Genomic DNA, 25,570 nt, shown 5'->3' on the forward strand with positions numbered 1-25,570 from the left:
ATTATGAAATCTTTAGATTCCTTTATTTCAAAAACAAATAAAATACTTACATTAATAACAGAAGAGCATACTGGTTTCGGTCCGTAAAATCTTTGGGAAAGGACAACTGTAAAGGAAGTTCTTTTAAAGAAAGAGCAAAATATTAAAGATGGAAAGTCATTTACATGTAAAAATATAAGATGAGAGAAAGTTGTTCTTAAATAACGTAGCATGCACAGAACTTTACCATAGTCGTCAATATGAAGCATTTTAATTTCTGACTTTGCTATCTTCTTCTTCAGGATAGCTTCCTTCAGCATAGAATTGTTTTCCAATATAAAATATTCTATAAATGAAAAAGAGTAGTGTAAATGACTAACTGCTATGTGTTGATCAAGAATCAATGCAACACAACAAATAATTATCCAGCTGCTACCATTTGGCAGGCACTGTGCTGGGCACTGATGAAACTCGCATAATTTCTCTCCTGAATTACTACAGCAGTTTTCTAACTGGACTTCCTTATCCCAGTGACATTTTCTCCAGTTGCCCCTATACTGGGAATTAGCATTTACACTTTCAAGATGAAATCTGATCATGTTCCTACTCTGCTTAAGAATATGTAGCACCCGATGAGATGAAATTCACAATGCCTGGATTCCAATAAAAAATTACCAGGCATGCAAAAAATCAGGAAAATATCACTCATGCTGAGCACAAATTTAATCAATAGACATAACCCAGAAATGACACAGGTGTTATAATGGATAATGACATTAAAATACAGATTATTATATTATATCCCATGAGTTCATTAAGGTAAAAAAAAAAAAGCATGAGTACATTAAGAAGCAATACGAAAGAAATTTAAAAAAATACTAGTTAAAAATTCTAAAAATAAAAACTTCAAAATCTGAGATACATTAACACTTTAAGATTTAAGATGAAAAAATACTGGGGGAGATTTATAGCATATTAGATACTGCAGAAGAAAAGATGAATGAATTTGACAATATAGCAATAGATAATATAAAAAATGAAACAAACACACAAAAAAGAGAAAGAATTGACAAAACATGAAGGCAGCAACAGTACCTTGCTGGAATCTTGATTGATATATTAAATCAATAGATTTATTGGGGAGATTTCACATACTAAAAATAGTGAGCCTTCTAATTCATGAATACGTATGGGTGTATATATATCCATTTGAGTCTTTAATCTCTCCCAGGAATGTTTGCTTTTATTAGGGGATTTATACATTTTTATTAGATTTATTATTGGATATTGTATGATTTCTATGTTATTTTAAATACCATTTTGAACTACTTTCAAATTTTTCATTGCATTGTAGTTTACAAAACAGTTGATTTTTGTATATGGACCTACACCTGTAATGGGCGATAAATTCACTCATTATTTCTAATAGTTTTGTGAGTGTGTATGGATTCCATATTTTTGTTTGTTTGTTTTCTGTTTTATTTACAAGTATGTCCTCTTCTAATAAAGACAGTTTTTCTACTTTTATATTTCTTTTTCTTGCCTCATTTCACTGGCTAAGTCCTCTAATATAATATTGTCTAGAGGGGGTGAAAGAAGACATTCTTTGCTTTTTCCCAATCTTGAGGGAAAAGCACTCAGTCTTTCAATATTAAGTATGATGTCAGTTGTAGTACTATCACAGATACCATTCATTAAGTTAAGGAATTTCCCTTCTATTCTTGCTGAGTTATGATTATTAACTTATTATAATTATTGTTGTTCAAATTTATCAAATGCTTTTTTCTGAATCCTTTGAGTTGACAGTATAATGTAGTGAATTACATTGATAGTTGAATATTGTAGCAATCATGGATTTCTCAGGGAAACACCGCATAGTCATAATACACTATCCTTTTATAAATTGTTAAATTTTACTTGCTAGTATTTAGTTAAGGAATTTTGCATCTATATTTATTAAAAAATGGAATTTATTTTGTCCTTGTAATGTCTGGGTTGGATTTGGAATCTAGTTAATGCTGGCTTTATATATTCTGAGAGTTTATGTAAACTTGGTATTAATACATTAAATATTGCACAGAATGCACCAGTGAAGCTAACTGAAGCTGGAGTTTTCTCTGTGGGAAGATCGTTTATTGTGAATTAAAATTTTTAGTAGATAATGGGCTATTTATATATTGTATTTCTTCCTGTTTGAATGTTTAGCAATTTATGTCTTTTAAGGAATTTACTGATTTTATCTAAATGTCAAATTTACTGCCCTAAAATTACTTATAACATTCCATTCCATTGCATCATTGATCAATGTTACATTACATCAAATGTTACATCTGATTAAACATTTGATCAACTGTTACATGACATCAATGTTCATTGATGAACATTACATCATTCTAATGCCTGTAGAATCTGTTATTAACATCATTTATTTCATTAATGAAAATGGTAACGATAGTGTACTTTTTCTTTTATGACTTTATCTAGAATTTTATCAATTTTATTTATCTTTTCAAAGAAAAATCTTTTGATTTTCTCTATTGCTAGTCCATTTTCTATATCACTCCCACTTTTTAAAAATTTGATTTAATTAATTAATTTATTTTTTCTCACCCTAAGCTAACATCTGCTGCCAATCCTCCTCGTTTTGTATGTGAGCCCACCACCACAACATTGTCACTGACAGAAGAGTTGTGTAGGTCGGTGCCTGGGAATCGAACCTGGGCCACTGAAGCAGAGCATGCTGCACTTAACCACTATGCCACCAAGGCTGGCCCCATTTCCACTCTCTCTATATTATTTCCTTCCTTCAATTTACTTTGTGCTAATTTGCTCTTCTTTTTCTAGCTTCTTAAGGTGAAAGCTTAGATTATTGATTTTAAAGTTTTCCTTTTTTACAAAGTAATAATTTAGAGCCATAAATTTCTTCTAATCACAGTTAGGTATTCCCAAATTTGGATTAGTTGTATTTTCATTTTCATTTGGTTCAAAATATTTTCTAACTATTTTTCTAATTTCTTCTTTGATCTATGTGCTACTTAGAAGTGCAAGTCTGAGGCAAAACATTCTTAGCTTCTTTTCCTCTTGATTCTTTATGTTAGCTTCACTTTTGAAGGATATTTTCTAAGTTTGTTCTAGGTTGAGGGTTTTGCTTTGTTTTCCATCAGTATTTTAAAGATTTTGCTCTATTGTCTTTTGGTTTGCATTCTTGGTTTTGTTACTACGTGAGTAATGTGTCAATGTAATGTGTCTTTTTATTTTTGATAATTTGTTTGTTTTTTTTTTCCCTTTATCACTGTTTTCCTTTTGGGATTTATCCTGCTTGAGGTTTGTTGAGCTATTTTGTATTTTTCACCAGATTTGGATCCGGCCATTATTTTACTAAAGATTTTTTATGCCACCTCTTTCTGGCTCCAATTAAAATTATTATAGATATAGAGACTGGCATAAATTATCTTAAGCTCTGTTCACTTCTTTCATTCTTTTTCTCTCTGGGTCTGGAAGTTTCTATTGATAATGTTTCAAGTTCACTGATCTTTTCTTCTGCAGTGTCAAATTTGCTTTTAGTATTTTCCAGTAGTTTTAATTTTATTTTAAGTTCATGAAGTTCCTTTTAAAACAATTATACTCTATTTTCTCCCTATATTCACTTTTTCTTGATTTTTTAAGTATATTTATAATCATTGATTTATTGTATTTGTCAGTGGTTTTCATCATCTTTGTCATTTCTGAGTTTGTCTCTATTCACTGGCTTTTTTTCCTAGTTATGAGTCATATTTTCTGGCTTCTTCACATAATCAGTAATGTTTTATTGGATTCTGACCATTGTGATATTTACATTGTTGAGTTCTGGATTTTGTTCTGTTCTTTTAAAAACTGTTGGACTTTGTTCAGGCAGATGTTGAAGCTAATTGCAGGTCAGCTTCATGTTCATGAATTCAAAGCTTATCAAAATATCTTATTCAGTGTAGGATTGAGTGACCTTTGCTGTATGGCTAGTTTAGCTCTACTACTAAGGCATGACTGTTCTGAGATCTCTCCTAAATGTTCCAGTATTCTACTTGGCTGGAACTTTATCATATCCCAGCACTGGGGGAGCTCTGGCTTTTCCCAGGTTCAAAGAGTGTCTCCCTACACATGCTCAGCTAAGTATTTTCAGCAACTGATTCAAGACGATCCCTTGCAGCCCTATGCAGATTTCTGGGGTCCTTTTTCCATGTCTCTTCTTCCTCTTCAATATCTGTCCACAGTCCCAATATTCCAAAAGCTTCAATCTTTCTGAACTCAATTTCTATCTCCATTCTGACTCTGAGATACCATTATACTCTTTTTGAATTGTTCCTCATTGCACTAGAATTCAAAATGATTCCAGCGAGAAAACCCGAGCAATTACATCATTAATCTCACTTGTTTCCCTTCTTTAAGGGATCAGAGACCTATTCTGACTGTTGTCCCATGCTTGAAAATTGTCATTTCATATATTTTGTCTAGTTTTCCTTTTTTTTCTTTTCTCTTTCTTTCTTTCTTTTTGGCAAGAGGCCATGTCCACTTCCAGTTACTCCATGGCCAGAATAAGATTTTTTTTTTAAATTGTCAATGGTTTATCATTGATACTTTATTGTTAAATCCAAACTCCTTAGAATGAAACATAAGACTTTTATGATCTGCCTCTAGCCTGCCCCTATAACCTATATCTTTTTACCTTATTTTTAAAATGTTTTATTCCAGCCATGTTGAACAACTTTTATCTTGCCAGTATAAAGATTTTCATTCTTTCTTATGTTTGTACATTCACACTCCTTCTTCCTGAAATGTCTTTCCATTGATTTCCTTTTTTTCGAACTGTGTCTACTTCTACCAAAGAAATTATCATATTCTATTATAATCATTCAATTTTCTGTTTCCTGCATTGGACTATGAATTCTATGTGTGATTTCAGGCACACCAATCCACCTCTCTTGTAAATAAATGTTATCCTCTATAATATAAATTTGGAAAATTAGATGTTCTCAGAGATTATTTTTATACCCAAAATGTAATAAATTTTAGGTTACTTAAATAATAGTATATTTACTATAAATAAAAAAGTGTTAAGACATGATTTTAAGTGTGGAATTGAGGAGGAAAAGAAGAAAAAGAGAACAGAATATTGGGAAGAAGGACAAAAGGGAGAAATAAGAAAGTAGAAGAGAAACATAAAGAGGGGTGAGAAGAAAGAGATGGACTGGAGAGAAAGGAAAAAGGAAGGAAAGAGAGATGAAAAAATAATTAAAGTAAAAGAAAAGAAACATCATATAAGCAAAAGATGAAAATATAAGAAGAGGAAAAGGAATGATGATAACATGAGATCAAGGACTTTTGAAATATTAACTAAGTAAAATTTTACATATTTATACCTTGTCTCAAGTCACTGAACATTTTAATGATGGGTTTCTTTTTCATTATAAAAGTAATATATGTTCTTTGTAGAGCATTAGGAAAATACTAAAGAAGAAAAAACAAAAAAAATCACCCGAAGGCAGCCAGGCAAATGTAAGAATTTTAATTTTGGCGAGTATTGTCTCCTTGAATTTTTATATGCATTTTCAAATAGTTTTGTTCAAATGACATAAACATTTGGACAGCTTAATCACTTAGAAATATAGCTTAAACATTTTTGAGTAATTGGCTTTTGTAAACATTTTTATTTTTAATCCTAGTGAGAAACTGATGGAAATTTTATTAGAATAATTTGATGCAATTTTAATAAAGGACTATTTACAAATATATGGACAATTGGCAGGGGAATGATAAGCGATAGTACAGGATCCCTTGGCTGGTGACAGTGGCTAGGCCTGCAGGTCAAGGGGAGAGAGCAGTTACTTGAAGATGGTTGTGTGAGAGATCCACAGCGACATTCAGCCAAGAGTCACAGCAAACTGGGGTAACTTCACAGGGACAAGGCTGGAGGAATAGATACTCCCAAATCACTTTTCTCCCTCTCTTCAGTCACCTACGGGATTCACTCTAGGTGACTCCAATTGGCAGCCAAATGGCGACAGAACCTAAGTCATCTATATAATCTACTTCTGGGGCAGAGCCATGGGAGAGAAAAACTGAGAGTTCAAAGTGGTTCTGGAAGGACAAATGGAAGACATTCAGTGCATAATTAATACCATTAAAGTATATTTACAAATTCCCCTCTTTTGTTATTCATATTATATTTTTTCACTATTATCAATAGCGCTGTTATGATTTTCTCTATTTAAAATTATTTCCTCAGTATAAACCATTAAAAGAAAAAATACTCGGTAAACAGATATAAAAGATTTAAGGCTTATGACTGAGTTGTTTTTTCCAAAAGATTTTGCTATAATTTATATTTCTACCAGCAAGTTATGGGAGCCTCATCATATCCTCATTAGCCCTGTAAATTTTTTAATGTTATTAATTTGTTAAGAAGAATTACATGGCAGTGTTTTACTCTCCATTTCTTTGATAACCAGTGAGTTTAAAGGTTTTCCATGTTAAGTAATTTCATTTTTCTTTTTTCAATTTTCTTTTCATGCTCTATTCTACTTCATGTTGCCCCAAAATGAGTATGACTGATTCATTAGTATAACAAAGATTAATCCAAGGATCCATTAACCCAAAGATTTACTTACAATTGAATATAGATTTTATCTCAATAAATAATTGTCTTTTGAAAAGAAAATTAAGCACCTGACCACTGTTTACAGCCCTCTTTTGTTTTTTCTAAACCCTGAGATGATCAAAATTGGCTTAAAAATGTGAAAATCAAAAAGATTTTCCTTAGACAAAAATGTTTCCCGATTTGCAGCAGAAGTTAGAAAAGAACATTGTCTTATTGCAGTAGAATAAAATTAATTAAAATCAGATTGGAAATTTAAAAAAAAAATCATCATTTTGGCAGAATATGCAATATAACACAAATAATTGTTTATTGAGTACATCCCATGTTGCAAATATATCTCATCCTCACAGAAAATTCATTTGCTAATTTGCCTGCAAGGAAATCGATCCTATGAGATAGTAACTTGTCTGAGATCCCACAAAAGGTATGTGATGGACTCATTTTATACACTGATTTTTCTATCTATGAAATTCAACCTTCTTTCTATTTTATCAAATATACTATCTTTATTATCATTATTGTTTCTGTGAGTGTTAATACTGAACAGATTTCCTTTGCTTACCATAACCTTTTTAAGGTTTATACTAATAAGTAGAAACTAAAAGCCATGCTAATCTATTTCCAACCACACAAAGCTTCATTGCAAATTTAGAAATTTTGTCTTTTTCTATACAAGGAAGGAAGTCTCCATATGGTGGTATTTGAAGAGTATAAAAGGTCTTTTTCTGATCTCTAAAAATGACATTTGTTATTCAACAGTACACTTTTATGCCTGCATCTCCTTTAAGTCAAGGCATCCTACCTAAACATAGGCATGTGATGCGAGAGACGAAAACACAATAGAATAAGGTGCCTTCATACAGTAGTGATTACAAACTCTATTCTGGAGTCAGATTGTTCCATTTGATTCCTGGCTCTGCCACCTGTTAGTATGACTCTCGCCATGTTATTTAACCTCTCTGTGACTCAATTGCCTCATCTGTCAAAGAGGATAACAAAATTAACTATCTCAGGGCGTATTCTGAGGATTAAATGAGGTAATAAATGTCTCATTGATTAGATTATAGTATCCTATGTAGATCATTATAGCATAAGAGTATTGATTAAATAAGTTTTTAAAATTGAAAGAAGGAAAAAAACATGGAAGAAAGCAAGCAATCTGATTATTCTTTTTTAAAATTAGCTCAACCATGTATTTACTTATGCACTGTACTATAAATTCTTTTTTTTTTAAATTTTATTTATTTATTTTTTCCCCCAAAGCCCCAGTAGATAGTTGTATGTCATAGCTGCACATCCTTCTAGTTGCTGTATGTGGGACGAGGCCTCAGCATGGCCGGAGAAACGGTGCGTCAGTGCTCGCCCGGGATCTGAACCAGGGCAGCCAGCAGTGGAGCGCGTGCACCTAACCGCTAAGCCACGGGCCAGCCCTAGTATAAATTCTTAAACACGTTATCAGATCTTACTAGCAACGTACACCCAGCCTCTGCTATATGCTTGATAAATTAAGTGCTCACTCAAGAGATGATGGACAGTTGAATAAATATATAAAAGAATAAATAAATACATAAAACTAGAAGCCCTAGATGTCTGGAACAAACAGATATAAAATATATAAATTAATATATTTTTCATAATTTTCCCACAAATTCATAAAATCTGTTGCTCTGGAGGAATAATCCATACAAGACCCAGAAAAGAGTGAACTAGAGCACTAAGGGGCCAATAGTCTGAAATGTACTTAAATGAACCTCATCAATCACTCTTCATTCAATTTAGATACTGTAGACATCCTATTCCAGGCATATGTGATTCAACTCCAGCGGTAACGTGGCTCAAACCACTTGTTTTACTGTTTCTTTTACATATACGAGGTCAAGTTGATGGTGCCTACACAGCTTTCCCCATGCTGGGCACTCTTTCTAAGAAGGTACTACAGAGTACAACACTCAGAATAAATAATATAATACCTAAGACGAATGCCAACCATGACTATTCTGCATTGTCTTGCTTGTGTACTTACTCGCTGGATTGTCCGTGCTATGTAGACTGACCACAGGGACCCCTGGACCTGGATTTTAAAAATATATATATAGAAATATTTTAAAGACATCTAAGTAATCATTACTGGAAAAGCTACATGACAAAGTTTTGTTTTATTTTTCCAAATGGAAGCATTTTACAGGTAAAACATAATGAAACAGAAACCAGATATCTAGATTTCATTCCTTTCATGCACATTTTATTCAGAAAAGTAAGAATATATGGGGAAAAATCTATTCAGAGAGATTATTGTTACAATCCCCCCTTCTCCAAAGTGCCCTATACTTCTGTATTTCTATAGTTTTAGTCAATCTTATGTGCCTTACTCTCTGTAGTCTTTTATAGAATAGTCACTGATGTTCAGTAAGCTGATTCACTACCTGGGACCTCTCATCTGCTCATCCAAGATCAAATTCTGTTTACCTCTCAGTCAAGAAAAAAAGAATGCATGCATATTAGAAATATTTCATCCATGAGATAAATAAGAATTGAGGGCTAAAGATATATTAACTTAAAATATACATATTAACTGGACTCTCCAGTTATTTCAAATATACTGGTTAATGCAGATGTAACCAAAGATGTTATCTTGAAACTTCATTTCTCGAAGGAACTCTATCTGGAGGTCGAATGGTTTTTCCCTGCTGTCATCAAACAAATACTTCTCATTTTTGGTTACTTCATTTCAGATATCAAGAGAAAAAATAACTAAAAAGAGCAAGTGTTCGTCTATTCATGGTGTCTTAAAATAAGAAAGTTTGAGGTAGTAGCACTTCAATCCATCACATTATATGAGGGCACATGAATCCCATTTCATCTCTGGGAATTACAATATCCTATTAAAGGGACAATGATTCTTATCAACATAACCTAGAGATCCCATACAACCATATAAGACCGCAGCATACTGCGGTCATACTGTTACCAGATAGAAAAAGTAATTGGGGTGAATGTAATTTCTCAGAATTGAAGAGGACTATATCCAGGGATTAAATTTCTGTAGATCCTAAATCTCTTAACAACCAAGCCATTACTTTAATAAGAGGATTATTGCTTATCCTAAAGACTAGGTAAATTAGTTTATTATTGTAGCATGACTTTGCTAATGTAAATATGTTTATTCACTTTTTTAAAAGGTCCATTTCACATAGCCCTTATTAATTGTGTACATGTTAACTTACTCCCAATTCTATTTCTAAATGAAGTATATGAACAAAATTTATATCTCAGTAAATCCATAATTTATAATTTTTTAACAAAGACATAAAATAAAGAGTATGAAATCATATAGCTAGAGAGTAATAGTTACTAATGATAGCAATAGGTTCTGATCAAATAAAATGAATAAATTTCATCAGAAATCATCTATTACCTTTGCAGAATAATATGAAATGTTGATTCATGGGACTAAAACTGGCACCAAAATATGTACATTGTTCTTTCATAAAATTACATGAAATGCATTGACGATTCAATAATCCTTCAGTAGAAGCACTGGGGAAAGCAAAAGTAAGTTAGAAATGTTACCATCCCAGATACCTGAAGATGTGGCATCTATAGCTAAAAAGAGGAGCTACAGCATTCTTACATTGAGGTTTCTTGTAAATTATGACTTACCATACAAACGCAAAGTTAATTTCCGTTACTGAAGTTAAGACATAAAGGTTTCTCTTCTCTGTAATAAAATTAAAATTATGTACACCTGTATGTATAGTAATATATACAAATGTATGCTCAAAAATAAAGAAATTGATTTCCATGGGACCCAATATAATTTATCTATATTTTCTTTATAGATATTTCTTTGTAAAGTCTTAAAAGGAATTGACCACAGAGACTATCATAAAGTCACCCTCAAAAAATATTAGTTGAAAGAACTAATAAATGTTTTCACAAGTCACACAAAAAATCAAGCTTATGATTTCCTAAATTCAACATTCTAAATATTAAAATTTAATATCAAGGCCAAATTTTTCTCAGTAAATACTTGCACTGAAATTTTTGGTAAAGAAAAATTATTTTTGTATGATAATATATATAATGTTGACGATCATACCTACTCTGAGATATTGGCGAGGTAGGTAAACAGAAAAGCAATGATCTCTTTATTTTACAAAGAATGGTGCTTAAGGTCAGAGGGGTTGAGATATTTACCCAAGGTTACATTTCATGTATAGAATCATTTATTTTATAAATAATGATGAATCATAAATTATCTATGCTGATAGATGAAAACACTGTTGATGATACATTTAATAAAACTTGATTGGACAAAATAGTCTCAACTTCATTTTGGAACGACACATGATTTTGGCTATACATTCATAAATGAATCATAGTAAGGTTCATTTTGATGTGCAAGATGCTACAGGGATGGGGATGGGAACAGGGGTGTTGATGTGGGCATCAGAAGCACGAGAAGCAATTGAGAAGAAATGTGAAGTAGAGTTCACAAAGTCACAATTTCACATATGAAACATTTTGAGCCGATTATAAATCAAACTTTTGCTTTACTAGTCAAGGCAATTAATATACACTCGACACTTAAACACTTTACCCTACCCTTATGAAAACTTACAAGGTAATCATACTCAATTGTTTTCTCTTTTAAATTGTGCTATAAATTTCTTTTTTAAGTTATGATACATATAAAAACCATAATATTTGTTATTGTAATCTTTTTTTTTTTTTTTTTGGTGAGGAAGATTAGCCCTGAGCTAACATCTGTTGCCAATTCTCCTCTTTTTGCTTGAGGAAGATTGGCCCTGAGCTACCTTCTGTGCTGCTCTTCCTCTATTTTTTTTATATGTGGGTTGCCACCACAGCATGGTTTGGATGAGTGTGTAGGTCCACACCTGGGATCCGAACTGTGAACCGCAGGCCGCCAAAGCGGAGCACACTGAACTTAAACATTACCAGGCTGACCTCAACCATTTTTATGGAATATAGTTCAATGTCATTAACTACATTCAGAATGTTGTGCAACCATCACCAGAGAGAGACTAAAAATGCATGCCAGTTGCACACAGCTATTTAGTAACATAACTAGAATTTAAAACCTCTTGTCTCTCTACTCCTTCATATAACTTTTCAGATCCAAGTTTCCTAGGGATTTATGATGATATTTTCTTATTATTTAGATTATGAAATTGCTGAAATAAAGAGATGCAAATTTTGAGACAAAATTGTAACCCTGAATATGGCAACAGTTCCGATTCTGGAGGGGTATCTAATTCCATAAATTAAGTCAACTAATGATTTTTTTATGGCCTGGGCAAGACATGAGTTTTCTGTGTTTAACACTAACATTATCTTACAGTCAAGCCAACTGGCATTTGATGAGCTATTTAAGGGGAAATGTATCCGTACTACATTTTCTTTATAACACAGCCTGCTACACTCGTACAAGTCATAGATATATTGACTGTTCTGCCTCAGTCACTAGAGAGATAAGTCAAGCATACAAATCTAAGGAGTCATTGTGATTCAAATCACATTTTAGGTAATTAAGGGAAGAGATCTTGAAACAGTTCCGCTGGCTGAACTTGGCCCAGTCTAATCTTCTGACATTGTCATTCTTCTTTAAGACTTTTATAAAATGAGAGAAATAAAACATTGATCAAGTGTTTCCATGTCTCTAAAGTATTGTTAACAACTGCAAATACCAATTATAGTATACGTTTCAAGAAAAATAAGCTTCAGGTCGCCAAAAAGAAAAAGTGACCAGTACTTTAGTCAAGATCTCTAAACCAAAATTAGAATCAGTTTCTCTAAATAAACAGCTGTTCTTCCTTTGGAAGTCATTACCATTGAGATTATGGGTTCCAGGCTCCAAGAGAAAAAACAAAGAACATGAAAATGACATATTGGAAGAGGTGATAAAAAGGAGAGGCTTGCTCTAGATGAAAGCAATTTACTCATAAATAAGTGTGTGGGTGAATTAGAGGGAGTTAGGGTACTTTAAACATGCATTTTTACTCTCAAAGAAAAGTCTAGGCTACTTGGTAAGAATCAATGGTGACACTTCTTCAAACATGAATTTCCACTGAGACTATGCCATGGCAGTTTTGACACATTAAAAATGGATCTGTGAAATGAAAATTAGAAAGTGTATGTAAAGTCTAGAATTAATAAGTTGCTTGCCAGACAAAAATAAAAGTCATTCTTGTGAGGTTGTGGTGCAAGTTTTCTGAGTAGAGACATTTTAATACTAAACAGGTGTGACCTTAGCCCCTTTTGTGAATATAACTTTCCACCTGGGAAAATTGGGAAATAGGAAAATATTTCCTATCCATTGCTTTATTTCAGTAAGGAATGAGCATGCCAGGCTTAAACAACAATCGTAGTGGATTTTACAAACTATAAGGAGAGAAAGAGAAACTTCTACTTTACCCACTCTATTAAGTATTCACAATGCTTTTATTTTGTTTAGGAATAAATTATATGGACATGACATTAATGCACTGAAAATTCAAAATGAGGCTTAGCAGAAGAAAAGGCCACAAGGGAAAATATGTAAATGCCTGTGATGTGGGTAGTTGAGAGAAGCAAGCTTTAAAAAAAAAATTTGAGACTGCAAAAGCAGGTGAGGAAAAAAAATAAGGAAAGAGCAGCAAGACGGTCTTCACTCTGGTTCCAGCGTTCGGCTCACAAAGGTCCAGAGCCAAGGGACTGGACCAAGAGTGTGAGGTTTTGTCACATAGAGGTGGCTCTCCCTTAGCTGTGTCAAAGATGAAATTTCAGACTTTTCCATCCGATCATTGTGCTGTGTAGATAGCCACTGAGAAATCAACTTGTGTAGGGAGATCCTTGCACATTGCTTACCTGTACAGCTGCCTCCCTCTGGGAGAAGTCTCTGTGCTCAGAAAGTAACTGCTCAGGGAGGAAAACAACACAAATATCAGGCACAGATCAATTTTTGGCACTCTGAGATTTCGCTGGAATTTTCAAACCGTCAAAGAACAGGCAAGAGCTGTTCTGTTATTCAACCACAGGACTTTGATCCATTTGGGAAATATGTGGTTTTTTCTTAAAATATCATCACACTTTTCCAAGATCTCTCTCAATTTATCTGGGTGTGCATGTGTCTAAGTGTGTCTGTGTAAGTGTGTCTCTGGGTGAAATATAGGGAGAGTCTTTAAAAAAAAGATTGTTCTTTACATGGCCAGGTTGTTTGGACTAGGACCGTGGTAAGCAAAACATAAATCTGGCGGAAAAGATTGCATTTGACAACCCTGAATTCCAATCTGACTAGAGAACCAAAAACGCTCACATTTTTTGCATCGTTTCATCGTATGCCAAGATCTTTATCACTTCCCAGTTTCCTGATGTCAGATGCCGCACGGTAATCTGCTCACTTTTACTCTGCAAAGAAATAGAAAATATTGATTTTCTTTTTATTTAAATAGCATCTCTCTGGTCAACACGACAGTACTAACTGCCTGTGTCACTTTTAATTCTTTAATTCTCAGCTAACATTAGGTTTCTCATTTTCAATTTTAAGAATGCACACACATTCACATAAGCATAGATCCAGGTAGGAGGGTGTCTTTATTCCTGTGTAGGAAAACCATGCAGAAAAACACCTCTGGGTAAGGGTGACCTGTGCATCACCTTGACATAGGATGTTGTCTTGGCATTTGGTACAGACATAGGACTTTGATAACTCTCACATAAAGAATCAACAGCTGTGTAGCTTGGACATCTTTAAACAAGACATTTCAGAATAAATTTTATTCCAAATAAACACTAAGTGGTATATACTTTTAACCTTTACAGCACGTGCATTACTGTAAGATTTGCTATTTTCACTCAATAATTTATTTCTGAGATTAATCCATGTTGATGCTTGTAGCCATAGTTTATTTTCATTGCTAAATGGCATTTAGTTGAGTGAATAGAGCATAATTTATCTGTTTTTTTCACAGTTGAGTTGTTTCCAAATTTTTGTTCTTAAAAACATGTTGCCTATGAACAGTTTTCTTACTGTCTCCTGATGTACATGGCAGTGTTTTTCTGAGACAAACGCCAAGAATGGGAATGCTTGGTCAGAGGATATACGTGTATTCTACTTAACCAGATAGAGACAAAGTATTTTCCTAGGTTGTCCCAACTTTTAGTCTACTAGCAATATGAGTTTCTGGTGCTTCACATCTCCCCCACTTCCTCACCAACAGTTAATATCATCAGACTATATAATGTTTTGTGGAACTAATGAGTATGAAATTGTATCTCATTTATTTTCTTTTTATTGAGACAATGTTCAAACCTACAGAAGGGTTGAATGAATAGTGCAATGAATACTTATACAATCTTTACTTGGATTCAACATTTCAAATGTCAACATTTTGAATATTTGCCCTCATCAATTTTTTGTTTGCTGAATCATTTCCAAGTAAGTTGCAAACATCAGGCTATTACAGCCCTAAATACTTCAATATATCTTATTCAAGATTAAGAATATTTTCTCCCATAAGCAAATTGCATGTCACACCTGTGAATATTAACATTAATATCATCTAAATACATAGTCTCTATTCCAATTTCCACAACTGCCCCAAGTAACCCAAGTAACTCTCTCTCTGTATATAAATATATATTACATATGTCGTATATATTTTTTAAATACAGAACCCAATCAGCTTTACATATTGCATTGGGCTGCCTCAGTCTCTTTTAAAGTAAAACAGTTATCCTATCTTTTTTGATTTCTATGACATTGACCATTTTTAAGCCTCTTGGTCTAGTGTTCTTATAGAATGTCCAGCATTTTGGAGTTATATGATTGCTTTCTTATGATTTAATATAGGCTAAACATTTTTGGCAAGAATATTATATAGGTGATATTAGGAAGCACATATAGGAAGCACATAATTTCACATCTTCCCACTCATGACAATGTTGTTTACGTGGTAACTGTGAGATATATTTCTTGTAAAAGTACATTACGCCTTGTAATTAAAAGTGGAATAATACTTGCACTGTATGTGAATAACTTTTTTCCGTGAACTTTTCACTCAGTAGTTTTGGCATCCATTCACAACTTTTCCCTGAATAAATTATCATTTCAAAGTGATTTTATAATTCTAACATCTCTTCTATATTTATTAGGTGGCATTCGTCTGTAAAAAGCACTTCCCCTACTTTTTCCCTTCACATATGTTCACTCTCTCTCTCCTCCTCATATTACTATAGACATAAACATTTGTAATGAAATATGTTATATTCCATTACTGTTGATATTCTTTATGATGCCGAAATTGTCAAATTTTGGTTAGTGGGAACCCCTTCAAGGCAATCCCTTTATTCTTTGGATGTGATTACATTAGTCTTTGAGCACTTCCTTGTTTTCTGCACAATAAGATGTTCTAAGGTCATTTTACTTCCTCTGTCCCATATCTGTAATCAATCACTTCTCCAAGGACTTTTTCCTACCCGATTATGGTACTAGGATTAAGGTCTAGGGTTAGATGTGCTCATTGCTACTCTGTTATTAGTTCTGGGCCTTTTCAGAAGAGATAGATAGATAGATAGATAGATAGATAGATAGATAGATAGATAGATAGATAGATAGGGAGATAGATTTCCATACGTTCTCTCTTTGTGTGTGCATGTGTACGTACACACATGTATGTGTGTGTGTTCTTAGTAATATCTTCAATTTAAATTTATATCATTTGATTTACATTTAGGTGCATTTCCTTCTCTTAATATTTCAATTTAAACTTTGATGTCCTCATTCTTTTTATTTAATTTTCTTTTAAAAATATGTACAAGTTTCAAAAATATACTATATATATGTATATGTACACTGAGAGAAGACTTGGTCTCATCCCATTTTCACTCATCACTTACAGAAAATAAGAATCTAATGAGGTTCTTATTCATTCTTCTTTTCTAGGGGAGAACTTTCTTCCTGTGTGTGTGAGGAAGATTGGCCCTGAGCTGACATCTGCCAATCCTCCTCTTTTTATGCTGAGGAAGACTGGCCCTGGGCTAACATCCATGCCCATCCTCCTCCACTTTATATGGGACGCCACCACAGCATGACTCGACAAGCAGTGCGTCGGTGCGCGCCCGGTATCCGAACCGGCAAACCCCGGGCTGCCGCAGCAGAGCGTGCACACTCACTCGCTTGCGCCATAGGGCCAGTCCAAGGAGAAATTTTTATAACTAAAATAATTAATATTTTATCGCTGTAAATATAAGTGTAAACCTAATCACACACATATATATATATATATATAATTTAGAGAGAGTGTGAGATATGCTTTATATCCATTGTTATAGATCTTCTTCCATCTTTTTTATTCTTACATATTTCTCCGTTGTGTGGATGTCCCAAACTAGCCTCCAATGATGCCCGTCTCAAATCATGCTGCAGCGATTAACCCTGTGTATATGTTTGTTGTTTAATGTGCAGGGAAATATCTTCGGGGTATACTCCTCCATAAAGAAAGTACCATTTTGCACATCTACCAGCAGTGTATAAGGTGCCTCTCTTCCCATGGACATGTTACAGAATATGTTGTTCAGTGTTTGAATTTTTGCCAGTGTGGTAGGTGAGAAATGGTGCTGTGGTAGACACTATGATATGCCAACCAGAACTCCCTACTGGAAGGAAGCACCTACTTGGCCAGTAACTAGAAGTTCTGCTGGAAGAAGGTGCCCAGCTGTCAGTCTTCTTGGGGTATTGCCTGGACTGAAGACAACGTCCTCACCGAAGATCATATACCTCCTTTCAGAGGCAACTCCAGTCCAAGGACACCCTGGTCTATGTTGTAGTATAGAAGCCCAGGCCTCTTACACTAACTTGGGACTTCTCTGAAGGGCCACCCCAGTCCAGAACTCTCTGTGGGGTCAGCTGAAGCCTTCACTCAGATGGCATTGCAGCTCAAATTCTTCTGGCCTATCTTGCTCCCTTCCCCTCCTTTCCAAAGCCATTGATCTCCTCTGTAATAGTTGTCCTGCAGGCCAATCTTCATTTCACAGTTGGCTTCCTGTGAAACTCAACTTGTGACAGGTATATTGTCTAATTTCATTTTGCATTTCTTTTAGAAGAAAAGTTGAGCATCTTTATATGTGTATAATACAACATATATATAATATGTCATTTACATAGTTGTTTTAGCTTACTCTCTGTTAATGTTTGTCTACATTATCAATTTTTTTTGTGTTTTGGTCTTCTTTTATTTATTTTGGTTCTTTTTTTGCTGAGGAAGATTGGCCCTGGGCTAACATCTGTGCCAATCTTCCTCTACTTTATGTGGGACGCCACTACAGCATGGCTTGACAAGTGGTGCGTTGGTCTGTGCCCGGGATCTGAACCTGTGATCCCCGGGCCTCTGAAACGGAGCGCACAAACATAACCACTATGCCACCAGCCTGCCCCGGTCTTCTTTTATTTTTTAAGAGTTATTTATGTCTTTGTATCCATTTATATGAGCTATAAGCTGCAGATAGCTTCTCCTGGTTTGTCATTTTATATTGACACTAGTTGTGGTACTATTCTTTCCCCCGCATCCAATTTTTTTCTAATCTTTTTCTAATCAAATTTACCAACATATACTTACTGGTTTCTAGGTATTGATGCATAGTTTAAAGGGTTTCTTCAAACTAAGGTTACAAAGCATTTACTGATGTTTTCTCCTAGTACATTCAGGTTTTATTTTTTAAAGTTAGAGCTCTGATGGTAGTATGGAACTACTTTTATCTTTTTCCTAATGGATATTCAGTTTTCCCAAAATTATTTTATAAAACATTTCATTTTTTCCAGTGGTTTGAAATGCCATCTTTATTATATATTAAATTTCCATATGTACCTGAGTCTATTTCTGTACTGTCTATGCTGTTCCGTTAGTCTCTGTTAATTCATGTCCCAATATCACACATTTTTAGTTATAGATTTTATTTTTTATTTTTTATTTATTTATTTATTTTTATTTTTTTGCGAGGAAGATCAGCCCGGAGCTAACATCCATGCTAATCCTTCTCTTTTTGCTGGGGAAGACCGGTTCTGAGCTAATATCTATTGCCAATCCTCCACCTTTTTTTTCCCCCAAAGCCCTAGTAGATAGTTGTATGTCATAGTTGCACATCCTTCTAGTTGCTGTATGTGGGACGCGGCCTCAGCATGGCGGGAGAAGCAGTGCGTCGGTGCGTGCCCAGGATCCGAACCCAGGCCACCAGTAGTGGAGTGCACGCACTTAACCACTAAGCCACGGGGCAGACCCATATTTTTTTTTAACATCTATATTATTTAGGACTCATCCCTGCTCATTGTTTTTTTTTCAGGATTTCCCTAGATATTACTACATATTTATTTTTCCAAAGGAAATTTAAAAATAAGCCTATCTAGTTCAAGTAAATAAAAACTTGTTGGACTTTCTTATTGGGATAATATTAAGTTTGTAATTAATACTGACCTCTTTATGATCTTCAGTCATTCTATCCAAGAACAGGGAGATTTTTCCATTTGCTCAAGTCTACTTTTTGTCTTTCAGGGATGTTTTATCATCATCTTCATATAGGTTTTGTACATTTCATTTCATATATATTCAATTTTCAAATTAATTATTAAGTATTTTATATTTTTTGCTATTGTCTATAGGGTTTTCTCTTCCATTATACCTTCTAACTGGTTAATGTTTGCATATATGAAAACTATTGATTTTTGCATGCTAAATATATATCCTGCTGTCTCACTGAATACTTTTGCAAATCTTATGGCTGGTTGTTTATTCTTGTCTGGTTAACATTGACCAATACCTCCCAAACAATATTACATAGTAGTGGAGATATTGTGCATCCTTCCTTGTTCCTAACCTTAAATGGGAAGGCCACTAGATTGGCTTTTGGGCTAAGGTATGTGTATTTTATCATGTTAAGAAATTATTGACCAATTTCATATATTTTTTTAAACCAGGAGTTGGTATTAAATTTTATAAAAGGCTTTTACAGCAACTATAAGGAAAATCCATGCTGTAGAATGATTTAAATTATCTTGGCATTACCTCTGAAAGTCTGGTAAGATTCTCCTACGAAATAGTGTGAGACTGGTGCTCATTTGTGGTGTAGTTCTGAGATAACATTCTATTTCTTCTATGTCATTAGTCAGATTAAGCTCTCTATCTCTCCTGAGACAGTTTTGGCGAAGTGTATTTCCTCATGAAATTGTTCATTTCATCTAAATTTTCAAACTAACTGGCATGGAGTTCTGCAAAATACTCTCTTATGATTTATTAAAATGTCCTTTGTTTATTTCTCACTACTCATTTCTAATTTTGTATCTTTGTTTTTTCCCTCTTTTTCTTTGATTGGATGAGCTGGTGCTTTGTTTCATTTGTGTGTGCCTTATGTGTGTGTGTGTGTTTTCAAAAGGTAAGCGTTATTTTTTTCATTTATTAGTTCTACATTTTTCTGTTTATAACCTACTTCATTTTGCTTCACATTTAGTTATTTCCATCTTTCTGATTTATGTTGCATTTTGCTGATAATTTTCTGTCTGAGTTGGGAATTCAACTCATTTCATTCTTCTATTTTCATTTTTATAAGTTGGTAGAGTTATGACATTTTTTCTGACAACTGATTCTCATATAGAGTGTTGTAATTCTTCTTATTATTATTTTATAAATTTTGCAATTTTCATTTGAATTCTACAAGGAATTGTTTAATTGGATTTACTTTTTAAAAATTTCTAGTTGAAAACCCATTAAAATGTATTATTGATTTCTAGGCTTATTACATTGTGATTATAGCATATTTTTATATAATTTCTAATTTATAGAAATTATTGAGCTTTTTTAATGACCTGATCCAATGTATGTTCAAGTTTTGTCAATATTCTATATACATATTATCTCTTATTTGGGTATGTTAAACATTATATATTATAAGTCAAACACATATATTATATATATGTGTGTGTTCAAACATTATATATACATAATATTATATATATATATATATAATTTACCTGTCTACCTATCGCCTTAATTTTTGTCCATTTGATTTGGTTTGGACAGAGAATGGTACAATAAGGTTACCACACATTAAATAGTTTCTGTGCATTTCTGCCTTAGGAAGGTGGCTACTTCACTCTCTGGGGCATAGATATAGACATTTTTAACTATTATATCTTCCTTGTGATTTGGGGCATGAAAGCTCTTCTTGTCTGGTATCAGAATTTTAGCCTTTCTGAATCATCTTATTTTAGATGTGTAATTTGTATAAAAGTTTGAATTGGATTCTGTCTGTTTCATGAACCAATCTGAAAAACCTTTGTTTTAATTTTAGTACATAAGTTAAGCCAATTTACATTTATTGGTATGACTGAAACCTTTTAAAAAAGTCTATCATATTTTGGGGCTGGCCCAGTGGTGTAGTGGTTAAGTTCCCGCTCTCTGCTTCAGCGGCCAGGGGTTTGCAGTTTCGGATCCTCGGTGTGGACCTACACGCCACTTATCAAGCCATGCTGTGGCAGGTGTCCCACATATAAAGTAGAGGAAGATGGGCATGGATGTTAGCCTGGGGCCAATCTTCCTCAGCAGAAAGAGGAGGATTGGCAACAGATGTTAGCTCAGGGCTAATCTTCCTCACCAAAAAAAAAAAAAAATTCTATCATATTTCGTATATTTATTACAGATATTATGGTTAATTAGGTTTTTTTGTAGGTAGTTTTTTAGTAATTTTTTCTGTAGTATTTTGAAATCTGGTGCTAGGTTTTTATTTTAGTTTTACATGTTATCTTTATATTAATAACTTCAATAATATTCTTACCATCTCCCAAAGGTATCTTTTGTTTCTAGAACATTTTGGCTTTTCTGGTTTGTTCTTAGATTATGGTTTTAAATGCTGCTTCTCCTCCATTATTTTGCTTGTTTTCTTTAAGACGTCCAGTTACATATCAGGTGATTTTTATTTCCCTGTCTGTCTAACTGTCTAACTCTGATCTGTTCTCCTTCTTTATTTCATTTCTTTCTATTGGTTGTTTTCATTTCTCTTCTTGATATTTATTAGTATATTTTCAGCAATATCTATTTACCTTTTGTCATCTTTCAATTAATTTATTTGTTATTATTTTGTATTATTTTTTCAATTTCCTTCCTGAAATCTGTCACTTTTCGGTTTAGAATTTTTCTTTCTACTTTATGAGGACTTTTCTAGGTTTTGAATTTCTTATTTGATGAATTTTATATCTAAAAATGCTTCTTTAATGATAATTAATTCTTGTTGGAGTATTGTTTTTACAGTATTCCTCTGTTTCATGGTTGTTTTCTGGAGAGGAGTATCTTTATCTATTGGAAATTTTTTATTATACTTTCTGTTTTCTTCATATGGTCATTTTCTAAGTCTATTGCCAGCCATATTCTGTTCTTTATAAATATCTTGGATTTGCCAGGATATAGATGCATAAGAATGGTGCAAGATTAGGTGACTCACTAGATTTCTATTACTAGTACCCTAAGGAGGTGTCCCTAAAGAGTACTATTACTAGTTCCCTAAAAACTCCTCAGTACCCCAAGAAGCACACTAAGGTGGCACCATTAGGAGTGGATCTGTGTATTCTCATAGTTCACAAACTTTTTTTTATTATGTAGAGTTCTTAATTTATGTCACTCGTTTTCACCTTTCCCTTTACCAGCAATATTCCAAGACATACCTCTCCCTATCAAACTTTTTTCCTCTCCTTCTTAGGTGATAATTTTTTTGAACTGTCATGTCTGCTTTGTGCATATATAAGCTACTTCATTTTGCTTCCTTGTCTCAATGCTGATTATTAAAAGGAATGTAACTAACATTCCACTATAGATTATGTATATTACCTAAGCTTTTGGTGAATGCCTTTGTCAGCTTAAAGAAGTTCTCTTTATTCCTAAATTTCTAAGATTTTGGAATATGGATTGTGAATTTATTGGGTCCTTTTTCTACATAAATTAAGATGATTAAAATTTTTTTTACATACATGAAAATGTAGTGACTCATATTATAGATACTCAAGTTGTAAGCAAATTTACCATTACAGTGTGGAAAATAACTTAGTAAATTTTTTAATCTATTGAAACATTAGATTTGTCAATATTTGGTTTAGGAGTTTTTAACTGACCTGTAATTTTCATTTCTCATACAGTCTTTCTTTGGTTTAGGTTACAAGATGATACCTGTATTATAAAATGTATTAGAAAATATTCTATCTTTTTCTCTTTATTGAATATGTTTCTACAAAATTGTGTGTGCTTCTTGAATATCTGGTAGAACTCAACTTTAAAAACCACCTGTGCCTAAAAACCACCTGTGCCTACAAACCACCTGTGCCTGATGTGCCGAAATTTTAAAACACTAATTTCATTTCCTTAATATTATGGGACAATTAAGATTTTCTGTTTCTTAGATTTGGATTGTTTTCTAGAATTTATCCATTTCACTCAAGTTTTCAGATTTATTGACATAAATTATTCATGGTATTTTAAAATATATTTTTAAATGTGCAGTTATGCCTCTTTCCCACTATTTATACTTTGGAGGCTTGCCCACTTTTTAAATTAACCTTTATAAATAGTATAGATTTCATTATTTTTTCCAAAGAACTGATTATTTATTTTGCCAAACTTCTTTATTCTATTTTTGCTTTCTAGTTCATTAAATTCTACTATTGCATTTCTCATGTCCGTCTTCTACATTTGCATTTATTATGCTCTTTTTTTAAATACTAACATTAGATGCTTATATATATATATATATATATATATTTCTTATTGAACTCATGAATAATGTAGAAATTATATTTTACTTCCAAATGTATGGTTTTTAAAGAGTTATAATTGTTGTTATTCATTTCTAATTCAATTGCATTGTTTTCAGAAAACATAATCCATTAGCTGAGTAAACTTCAAATGCATTTTTGGTATAAATATATTCAGAATTTAGGGTTTTTGGTGTGGGAGAGTTTTATTAAAATATCTACTTTCCCATGCTACTGGAAGCAGAAACTAAGAGGCCATTCTATACTCCACATTTGTATAAACAGTATTAGAATCTTCCCTCAAAAAATCCTCAATATCTTATTGGTACACATCTGTATTTCGACATCTCCCTAAATCATCTATGCCTTATTCTTAAAGGGAGTTCACTAGCCGTCTAGCTGTGTAAGGTCAACAACAAGCATATGACTTCTTTATTTTAACTTCTTTGTATACCGTCTGATGCATTATAGCTCTTTACAAGTATTTGCTGAATAAAAGTATAAATGCAAAGATGAAACTGAATTTTTGAGATTTGAGACCGGCACAGACTACAGGCTGACATGGATTTCTGAAGTCACATACTTTATTGCCAAATTCCCACAGGCCAGTGGATGGTTCCCCTTACTCATTTCCAGATTCTGCTTTGAATTAGCCAAAGACAAGATACTAAGATCTCAAGGTTTTAGCTCATTTTTGGTGCCCAATTTCAAGATGAACAAAATCTCAAAACATTAAAAAGTAAAGAAACTTTACTCAATATTTGTACATATCTGGAGATGCTTTTTCTAAGTTAATTATATTTTCTCTGTTTTTCAGAGACTTCTGTCATTTGTGTGCGTGTGTTTTAAGGACAGAAGAGTGGCTGCATTAAAAGTGATCATGAGCAAAAATCCAATGCTTTGAAAAATGTTGAACACAGTGTACACAAAAACAAAAATTGCACATTATTCACTTCAATGATGAATCTGGAATCAAAATATTATGCTTCTAAGTGTAGAACCAAAAGATCTCTTGTTAGAAGCCGTAAAAACAAACCTTTCGAGTTTACTTCAAACATCTGTAATGGCCCTGCTTACTTTATGTCTACCAAGGCAAATCTGGGCTGGGGAGTAAGTTGAACCCCCCTTTCACATATAACAGCATAGAGTATCTTTTATAGTTACATAGTTATAGATATAAGACTCTTAAGCTATTATCCAAAAATATCTATCAGATTATTTCGTAGCAGTGAGCATATTAAGTTTTATCTGGACTCTAGGTAAGTAATCCCAATGCCAATCAGAATACGGTAGATGACTATACAGTAAGTGCAAAATAAATATCAAGGGACTTGACTAGGTTTCACCAGGGGATTTCTGTACTTCAACTGGTTTTCCATCCACCTTCAAGCAGAAATGCGATCAGAGGCAAGTTAACTTAACAAGGCAGGAAAGAATAATCATTTTTACTCCACAGTAATAATTCTTTCTTTCTGTGAAACCAATGATCTCTATTCTATTAGCTTGGTAGAATAGAAACAATGATTATGAACATGAAACCATAATGGACTTTGACAAGGGTGATATGGCAATATACTTTAAATTGAGGTCATATTTTACTTTTAATTTTAGAATCAACAGCAATAAAACTAGTGATTTCATTCATTCTCATAGGAGGGCTGAAAATCTAGGATGCAGATAGAGTATTTTTATTTGGGACATTAGACATCAGACACCTGTCCTTGACTTGGTGAAGATTTTATTATACTCAAGAAAGTTAAATATTAATTTTACATTTCTATTTGCAAAGTGGAAACATTGGTATCAGTAAAAGTTTAATGACACACATGCTTTTTACCTGATTACACACTGTTCACTCAAATTTCTTATATTCAATTCTGTTTAACTTTTATACCTTCTAAATAAGGGAAATATTGTAGCACTTAAAAATAGCATGCTTTCATTTACTGTCTATTCATCACATGAGGTGAGCTAATTGTTTTCAAACAATGTCCTAATCAGATACAGCAGTGAAATGTAATGAAAAATTTTATTGGGTTGATTAGGTGATAGAATTGTGAATTGGGGGCATGCTATTTTCTACAGTATTTGTAATGAATAATGACATTCAAAATTGTTCCCAGTGAAATCATCAGCTCTCATGAGCAAAACTTTATACTGCTGAATAGAGAAAGTGA

The 25,570-nt window shown here is 33.1% G+C and overlaps 1 protein-coding gene across 4 annotated transcripts in view; it reads right to left on the reverse strand.

The window, feature by feature from the left end:
• DPP10 (dipeptidyl peptidase like 10) overlaps positions 1 to 25,570 on the reverse strand; it is an 802,065-nt gene that overhangs the window by 41,569 nt on the left and 734,926 nt on the right. For all 4 annotated transcript variants that reach the window (XM_058548842.1, XM_058548839.1, XM_058548841.1 and 1 more), the window contains 6 exons: positions 13,926 to 14,017; positions 13,478 to 13,525; positions 10,026 to 10,147; positions 8,634 to 8,681; positions 227 to 325; positions 51 to 120 (listed from right to left, as the gene is read on the reverse strand). In XM_058548842.1, coding sequence (XP_058404825.1) covers positions 51 to 120; positions 227 to 325; positions 8,634 to 8,681; positions 10,026 to 10,147; positions 13,478 to 13,525; positions 13,926 to 14,017 — 479 coding nt within the window. The remainder of the gene's footprint in view (positions 1 to 50; positions 121 to 226; positions 326 to 8,633; positions 8,682 to 10,025; positions 10,148 to 13,477; positions 13,526 to 13,925; positions 14,018 to 25,570) is intronic.

Source organism: Diceros bicornis, chromosome 10, assembly GCF_020826845.1.
Source record: "Diceros bicornis minor isolate mBicDic1 chromosome 10, mDicBic1.mat.cur, whole genome shotgun sequence".
NCBI classification, from domain to species: domain Eukaryota; kingdom Metazoa; phylum Chordata; class Mammalia; order Perissodactyla; family Rhinocerotidae; genus Diceros; species Diceros bicornis.